The following is an 8,208-nucleotide window of genomic DNA, read 5'->3' on the forward strand; positions in this document are numbered from 1 at the left end:
CCAGCCGAGCAATGAGACGTGGGCTCAGTTCCATTCCTTTATTTGGCGCCCTTGGGAATATTTTCATGGCACCTAATTTCCTCTGGGAAGTTTCCCGTTTGTGTCCCTTACCCACATTTCTGCTGAGGCCCTAGGCCTTTCCGTCATTTGGTGTGCACTCTGTAGAGCACAGAGGCTGGTCCTTGCTGGCTTGGGTTTGTTGACAATCAGTCCAGCCTGTTACTAGTTTTGGTTATTTGTATACTTTGAAGTTCTCCTTGTTTTTATGTAGTCTTGGCTGTTGCTCTGTATTTTGATGATTTATTTTGCTTTAAGCTTAGAAAGTGATCCCTCCCACTTAGGCTTGACAAATACCCAGTTCTGTTTTTCTCCAGGTTTTTCTCTTGTTTGGTTTAACTTTCTAAGAGGTCTCTGTCATTACTCCATCTGGCACTTTCTTTGGTGCTGTGTGAAAGCTGAGGCTCCGAGGACAGCGCGGCCGCCTCTTCCCTGGCCCTGTGCCCCAGCGGCCCCAGCTGGCAGCCAGCTGGCGGGGTGGCGTGGCCAGTCAGATCCTTCACCCCCGGGGCCTAAGCGGACCCTCCCCTATGTGGGGTGCCCCTCTGTAATTTCACTAACCGTCTGCCCTCTGCTGCCGTGCGCCTCCCTTCCCACCCGTAACCGCCTCGGGGACCAGCCCAGCCTTCTGGTTCCGCCGTGCGCTTCTGTGCTGTCCTCTTGGCACAGTGCAGCAGGCCTTCCTCCTGACAGCCTTTCTCGGTAAGCTCCTGGGTGCTCTCACCTGTTCATGCTGCCAGTGAACGTTGGAGCTACTGTGTCGAGTTCCATAAAAAAGAATTGCGTTAAACTCAAAACACTCATCTAGGAAGAACTGACATCTTTATAATGGGTAGTCTTCCCATCCAGGCAGAAATGGTGTGTCTCTTTAAAAGTGTTGTGTTTTGCTTCTTGCTTTTAAATACCTCTCAGAGACTATTGCATTTTTCCTCGTGGAGGTCCCAGCATGTTTCTTATTAAAATCTTGGTTATTTTCACAGTTCACGTCAGCATTGTGAGTGAGGTCAGGCGGGGCAGGTCAGATGTCGGGGCCAGAGGGGATGGGGGTGAGGGGTCAGCGGCAGAGTCTCAGCTGGGAGAGCAGCTGGAGGTGCAAATATATCTATTTAAACAGAGAAAGAATACTTACTTTTTATCCCTAGGTGACAATTGTTTTGTGCCTTTTTCAAATATAAAACAGTATTTCTGTAGTAGAACCTCAGATCAGGAATTTCAGTAAAATCAAACAGAACACAAAGCAGTAGCTGTTTGCTTTTACCAACAGAGGAAACCTACAGGCATTGCAGCAACTGCTTTCGAACTCTTAGGAATCAAGTGACATATACTTGCTAACTTGGAAAAGAAAATAATGTATATTAAATCACAACCTGTGTTGGAAGCTTTCCCTTTCAGAGTCCTGCCTCACTGGAATAAATCTGTCTTGTTACTGTGGTAAGAAACAGCTTCAGATCAGATGTTCCTAAGCCAGAGCCAACTCGGGTCCTCCAGGGATCTGTCATTCTAAATTGCTCTGTACATTCTGAGCCCTGAATCCAGGGGCCCAGCCTGGGGGGGATAAGTTAGGAACGACAGTCTGCGTCCCCAAGTCGCTGCCCACAGCATCCGTGCCCTCGACAAGGATCAGCACGTCCCACCCCAGCTGCGTCCCTGGGGGCAGTGGGACGCACCACGTGCTCGGCTCTGCGGCCCCTGGCCCCCTCCCCGGAGTGTGGCTGCCACCATGTGTGGCAGGATAATCGGTGGTATTTCTGGTATTTCTAGGCTCTCGTCCAGATACAGATGAAAAGTTCCAGAAAGCAACTGGGGCTTGCAAGAAGCATTTTGAGTTGTCTCGTGTCATGCAAACAAGATTGGATCTGTGGGGGGAGAGGCCTGGTGAACGCCAGTTTCAGGAATGCTGTCAGAAGTCTGTTTTGACAGCAGACGTTTGGGGAATTTCTGTCTGTTGCTCTCATCTGAGTGTCTCATTCTTATTTTCTTCTTTCTATAGGCACCAGTTTGTAGAAAATAACTTAATATTAAAAATGGGTCCAGTAGATAAGCGAAAGGTAAGTCAGGTCTGGCTGCCCCTTCGCAGGCAGTGTGTGGCCCTCCTGGGGCTCCCCTTCCAAGTGGTTAGCAGAGCACCCTGTCTCTAGGCTCCCTCTTTAGCGCCCGTCTCCAGGTGTAACAATTCAACAAGGTTTAGGGCATTCCGGGGAAGCAGCTTGTCCCGAGTCGCACAGGCAGGCAGGAGCAGAACGGAAATAGGCCTCGTGTTTTGAGTCACAAGCCAGGGCTCAATTTCTACACGAGGCTGGCTTTGCCGATTTCAAGGTTTCTGTCAAGTTGCAGAAGCTCTGTGTGATAGCTCAGCAAGTAGTCTAATACCTCATTAGAGTTGTTTTTAAAAATTATTATTCGTTGTGTTTTATGGAGACACAAATGGATTCATTGTATCAAAAAACATCAGACCCCACAAATGTTCTCCGTCTGCCGACAAGTAGCCCCTCTGGGTACCGGCTCCTGACCATTCTTTCTGGCCACGCTCAGCCTCACACCCTGGGCCACCTCGGGGACGAGAGTCTCCACCAAGGTGGGATCGAGGTGTGACCGACCGAAAGGCAGAGCTCCGCACCTTAGCATGAAGGAGAGGTGGGAGAGAGCCTTGGAGAGGGCCTGCTTGGGAGGGCCCCGTCTGAGCCATTTACCTGTAGGGGCCTGGGCTGCTTTTGGGACTTAGATTTGCCTGCCTGGCCTGCTGCTTCCCGATTCGGAATCCCGTTCCCCGGGGCCGGGGACGCCCTGCACCCAGTGCTCACTGCTGCCCCCTGACCCGAGGAGCTGGCTCAGCCCCTCTGCCCAGATGAGTGGAGAAGCGTCTGGTGGTCCTGCGCCCCGAGCACCTGGGGAAGCCCCACGGGCTGCCAGCACCGTGCTGGAGCTCTGCCCAGCAGGGCCCTCCTTTCTCTCCGTATCAGGGTTTGTTTGCACGACGACGACAGTTACTGCTCACAGAAGGGCCGCATCTGTATTACGTGGATCCTGTCAACAAAGTCCTGAAAGGTGAAATCCCATGGTCACAAGAACTCCGACCGGAGGCCAAGAATTTTAAAACCTTCTTTGTTCACACGGTGAGTCCCAAAGGCTCCCTTGGGGCGAGCAGTCTGCCCATGAGGGAGAGGAGGAAAAGGCAGCTTCTCCACTTCCCCGTGCACCCGGGCCGGGTCCTGGGGCAACCCGAGGGCCTGCAGCCACCTTCCCAGGAGGGGTTTCCTCTCTTCACACGTGTGGCCTCAAACCAAGCCCCCTGCCCACCTGCTTCTGAAGAGCACCCATGGGGGCAGGCACTTGGGACGGCCATTTCCTTTGTGATTTCTCCCCTAGGGGTGAGGTGCTCATGCTGGTGGGCCTTCCCTCGAGCCGCTCGGCCCCATTTCTGTCTCTGCAGCCGCACAGAACATACTACCTGATGGACCCGAGTGGGAACGCACACAAGTGGTGCCGAAAGATCCAGGAGGTGTGGCGACACAGGTACCAGCCCCACCCGGACCCCGCTGTCCAGTGACCCGCGGCCGGGCTGCTCGCTGCCAGGACTCCTGCCCCTACGCGGGCTCGGCCGCCGCCCCAGGACTCTTCAGACCACCTGCCGGCCACCGCCAGGGGAGCGCCACGTCGGGAACCTCTCAGCTTTTTTATTTAAAAGAAAAGAAAAAAACCACCACCACACAGAATAAACCAGTGACGAACATAAAGGAGTTCAGGGCCGCTTTGCTCGCTCTCTGTGCGACTGCGGGGGTTCCGTGCGTGTCCCCGAGAGGACCCGGCCCCTCACGTCAGCTCCGTTCCCGCTGCAGACTTGTGGACATGCCTTGTGTCACCTGCTTCCCTGGTCCTGGTCCAAACAGACAACCCCGGGCCCCGCCCTGCCCTGGTCACAGCCAGTCCCATGTGGTCGCGTGCTCAGGGTGCCTTTCTGGGATCTTGGTGCCCTCCTGTGGTGTCACTGAGCTCTCACCAAGGACCCCAGCCCCCTTGTGGGTGCCATCAGAGCTTTGTGGGTTTGTAGGGTGGTTTGCTTCATCCGTGTGCTCCTCTCCTGCGCCCCTCGCTTATGGCCCACCCCCGTCCCCCATGGGGCTCCCTGCCTGGCTCCAGCTGCAGGACTCCCGTGGCACTTGCTCCTCTGGCCTGGCCGGCAGGCAGCTCCACCTGGTGAGGACGCAGTTGTCAGGGTGAAAAGCCAAGCATATGGCCCAGGTTTGAAGGTTGCCATGAAAGCCTTCAGGTTTGTCACCCCTGTGAGCAGTGCCTGGAAGGAGCACAGTTAGACGAGAGCCTGATGATACCAGACTTCATTGTGGTGGGCAGGCGGCTCCTTGGGAGGCAGTCTCGTGTGGGCTGGCAGAGAGCCTCGCCCTTTGGCTGGTGAGCCCTCCCGGAGGGTCTGGCGGACAGTTTAAACGTGCAGCTCTTGCCCCGGCTGCTTAAGGAGGGTGAGAAATGGCTGGTGTCGAGCACCTGTGAGGTACTTTGGTCACCCCCAGGTGGCACAGGAGCAAAGGGCCCCACCATCTCTTGCACCCCTTTCTGGGACGGGGGTGAACGTTGTTCGTAGCCTGACACCTCTCCGCTGAAAAGTTAAATTAGCTGAATTGTCTTGTGTTGCTGGGTCGTCCGGTCCCTCGAGGAGCAGATGTGCCTGGAAGCAGGTCACCTGCCTGGTGGAAGAGGTCAGAGCGTCACCCTCGTACCCGCATATCCCTGCTGGGCTCCTCCTCCAGTTCTCCGGTAGTTTCCTTGTGATGCCTAAGAGGTGGTGCCCTGCTGTGACAGCCGAGGCTGGCCAGGGCTGGCTGGTCCTTGTTGTTTTCTTCTTCATTACCCAGGCAGGAAGCCCTCTCAGTGGCCTGGAGGGGCCCGGCCATTTCTTCCATGGCTCCACTTGTCCCTGAAGGATAGCCCTTGGTCCCCTATGTTGCAGTCTGCTCACAGCCATGGCTGTGGTTTGAATGTCCCACAGAGTAGCACCAAGGAAACAGTGGAAAGCCCAGGCAGATAGAGGAGAGCCTCCACACCACCTCCCTGCCCCTCCACCTCTCGCCTCCACCCTGCGTGCTGGCCAGGCCCAGATTGGGAGGATTTCTCTCGCACTGCTTCTGCGCTAAGAGTGGGTCTTCTTAAACTGAAAGAAAAGGGCAGATACGGGGAATGCCATTGGGATTGGGCAGTGAGAGGGGCTTGCCTCTGCCGTTGCTCCCAGTTGGCAGGGGGTGGGGAAGCAAGGTGTTGGGGCACCCCAGGGAGCGGGGCTCTGGGAGGCACAGAGTCTAAGAACTGCGCAGGCTCCAGCAGGCTGCCCTCGGGGGCCAGGGGCCGGGGGCCTGCTCTCCTCCTGGCTTCTGGAAAGGCTCGCCTCTGGTCACGCGCTTGCCAGCGGTGAGTCTGACTGGGCCGTATCTTTCAGGAGTTTCTTTTCAGGCTTTCACCCTCTCATTTCCGTTTAACACTTTCCAGAATCTCTTGCGTCTGGGTTGGCAGTGAGGAGAGTTGGGAGCTGGCGCCCAGCCTGGCCCCTCTCCCGGGCTCTGGTGCGGGGAGGTGAGCAGAGCCGGCCCTGGCTCCTAACAAGGGCTCTTCACCAGTTGTCTGGGGGCGGCGCCACTACCTCCTGGTGCCACCGACAAGCTCCCATTCCGAGCTCCTGAGTGAGGTCCCAAGGGTTCAGAGACCCACTCTCAGGTGACAGCTGAAACAGCCCCCCTTCCCCTGAGCAGACGGCAATAGGCCCCGTCTCTGGAGGCCACTTTCTCCTCTTACTCACAAGTCCCCTTTTCCATTCCTTTTTTTTTAAAGTCTGTGCAGATTCTTTTGCTTAGTCTTATGCCCATCCTTGGAGCCTTCGCCCCAGCACGCAGGTGCCTTACGTTCTAAGATGTGGGTGTACATGCGAGGAATGTGAATGTGGCTGTTACCTGAAGTGAGAAAAAAGTGGCCTGCTGTTTAATAGGTTGAGGGCTTACATGTCTTTACCAGCGCAGGTGAGGACAAATGTAAGTACCAAATCAGGCAGCCAGCTGAGCCAAGACCGCCCCTCACCTGTGGTACAGACGGCAGGCGGGATGGCCAGGAGGGCTCTGGACACACTGAGGCGGCTGGTTTGGGAGGAGCTTGCTCCTTCTGTCTCTCTGCGGCCCAGTGGGGAGTACCACGGCCCGGCTGCCGTCGGGGCCTTCGTCCAGTGGAGGCTGGTTAGAAATTTGCTTTGGGAAAGACAGCTTGTGCCATCATATGCCAGAGCCGGCAGGCATCTCTTTATCCGTGCCAGGCCTGAAGGGGTTGCAGAGGAGACGGCCCCATGGCACGGGCCCTCGGGGCTTACCACGGGGTGCCTGGTGGGCCTGTGCTTTCTTAAAACCAACATTTTGTTTTGTTTTGAAAAAATCAGCAGGCTCGCCACTCAGAGAAGGCCACTGTGAACGTTTTGGTACCTGTTCTGCCATCTACCCCTAATGCACATTCGTTTGCGGTTAACTAAACTGGGGTCACACAATGTACAATTTTGCATCAGCTATTTCCGCTTGATATTTTATCTTAAGCATTTCCCCATGTTGTGAACAGTTCTTCAAAATCATGCTTTTAATGATTGTAGAGTTTAATGGTTGTAAATTTTATCATAATTTATCTGGCCATTTCCCTGTTGTAAAACACTTACATGGTTTTTGGTTTTTCACTATTTAAATACTTCTATGATGCGTATTCTTATAAATCTTTGATTTTGACTCTGGTATTTTCCCCCCTTCGATTCCTCGAAGGTGGTATTGTGGGGTCAGGGAACTGATTCATTTTAAAGGTGGCATTGTATTCTCTTTCTTCCTGGTCTGATACTTAGGTGCTCAGAATTCCAGTAACAGAACAGCCTTAGTTCTTCAGATTCTGAACAGATCCATTTCTGATAAGCTCTATGTTCCAAAGAATGTTTGACTAAGACCTTTTTTTTTTTTAATTTCTAAAATGATAACATTACTGCAGTCCATCCATGACAGATTTTTTTTTCCCCAGAAACCAGTTTACTTACTTTCACTGAAAGAATCTGGTTGCTCCTGCATGTTACCTTCCCATCCCTGCTGCTGTGGCTTTCCAGTGCTTGGTGATATTTTCAGAGTCTTGTACTTTGTGTCCACAGTGGTACTGAATCTGCACTGCACAGTCAGCAGAGACAAGAGTGCTGAACTGACCTTGCCGTGTGCTTGGTGGATGATTTGTTACTAGGTTTATAGACTCAGAAAGTACACCCGGCCGTTTGGGATCTGCAGAACAGCCTTTCAGCTTGGAAAAAAAAAACGTGTAGCTGATCAGATCTTATAGAATGTTTGTTCCTTAGCTCTTCACGCTATGGGACATGGTCAGAAGGTAAAAGAGGTCCAGGAGAGTACAACGGTCCAGTCTGTTTCATTTCTCGAATGTGGCTGTCCTGGCTGATGCGAGTTTAAGGACTCCTGCCATCCCCCACCCCACCCCCGCCCACAGTGTTACAGGCTGCCTCGCTGTCTTCAAGTCCAGACCATCCAAATTTGGTTTCATCTTTAACTCCCCCACGTTAATTAGGGGATCCATCGATTTTGAGGGTAAACGTGCATGACAGGTTTTCCCAGGCACCACCCTTGACAACCAGAGGTGATGGTTGAATCGTGCAGAATTAGGCCTCCCGGCCTCCCTCTGCCACCCAAGTCCCCTCCCCCCAGCTGGTCCACAGACAAGGGCGATCGCTGTCAAGAAGCGTCAGAGGCCGTGCGAGCCACAGCCCCCCCACCCCCACCCCCCCGAGCGCATGGTGACAGTGCTGTTCTTTGCAAAGTGGTCGTACCCGTCTTAACGTTTTGTTTCATCCTCAAGCCCAGGATGAATGTTGGTGAGTCGGGTGGGCGTGTCCTTTGCTTCCCAGGCAGGACACGTGGCAAGTGCCCTCTGATGGGCCCCTCGGGGGGCAGGCTCACTGGCCAAGTCACCCGCCAAGCTCACACAGTCTGGCTGGCTCCCTGTGGAGGACTGGTCAGGGGAGGAAGCAGCTCCAACAAAGGGCAGTTTTATCTCTAGCTCAGATGGCCATAGTGGGCAACCAAACGAGCCTACATGTAGACCTGGATTCTCCCCGTCACTCATTTCTTCAAT

General features: G+C 54.0%; 1 protein-coding gene across 2 annotated transcripts in view; it reads left to right on the forward strand.

The window, feature by feature from the left end:
• The window catches only part of PDPK1 (3-phosphoinositide dependent protein kinase 1), a 92,325-nt gene extending 88,534 nt beyond the window's left edge, over positions 1–3,791 (forward strand). For both annotated transcript variants that reach the window (XM_037813523.1, XM_037813524.1), the window contains 3 exons: positions 2,048–2,105; positions 3,018–3,170; positions 3,488–3,791. In XM_037813523.1, the coding sequence (XP_037669451.1) occupies positions 2,048–2,105; positions 3,018–3,170; positions 3,488–3,604 (328 nt within the window). In that variant the 3' untranslated portion in view covers positions 3,605–3,791. The remainder of the gene's footprint in view (positions 1–2,047; positions 2,106–3,017; positions 3,171–3,487) is intronic.
• The last annotated feature ends 4,417 nt before the right edge of the window (positions 3,792–8,208 follow it).

Source organism: Choloepus didactylus, chromosome 21, assembly GCF_015220235.1.
Source record: "Choloepus didactylus isolate mChoDid1 chromosome 21, mChoDid1.pri, whole genome shotgun sequence".
NCBI lineage: Eukaryota > Metazoa > Chordata > Mammalia > Pilosa > Megalonychidae > Choloepus > Choloepus didactylus.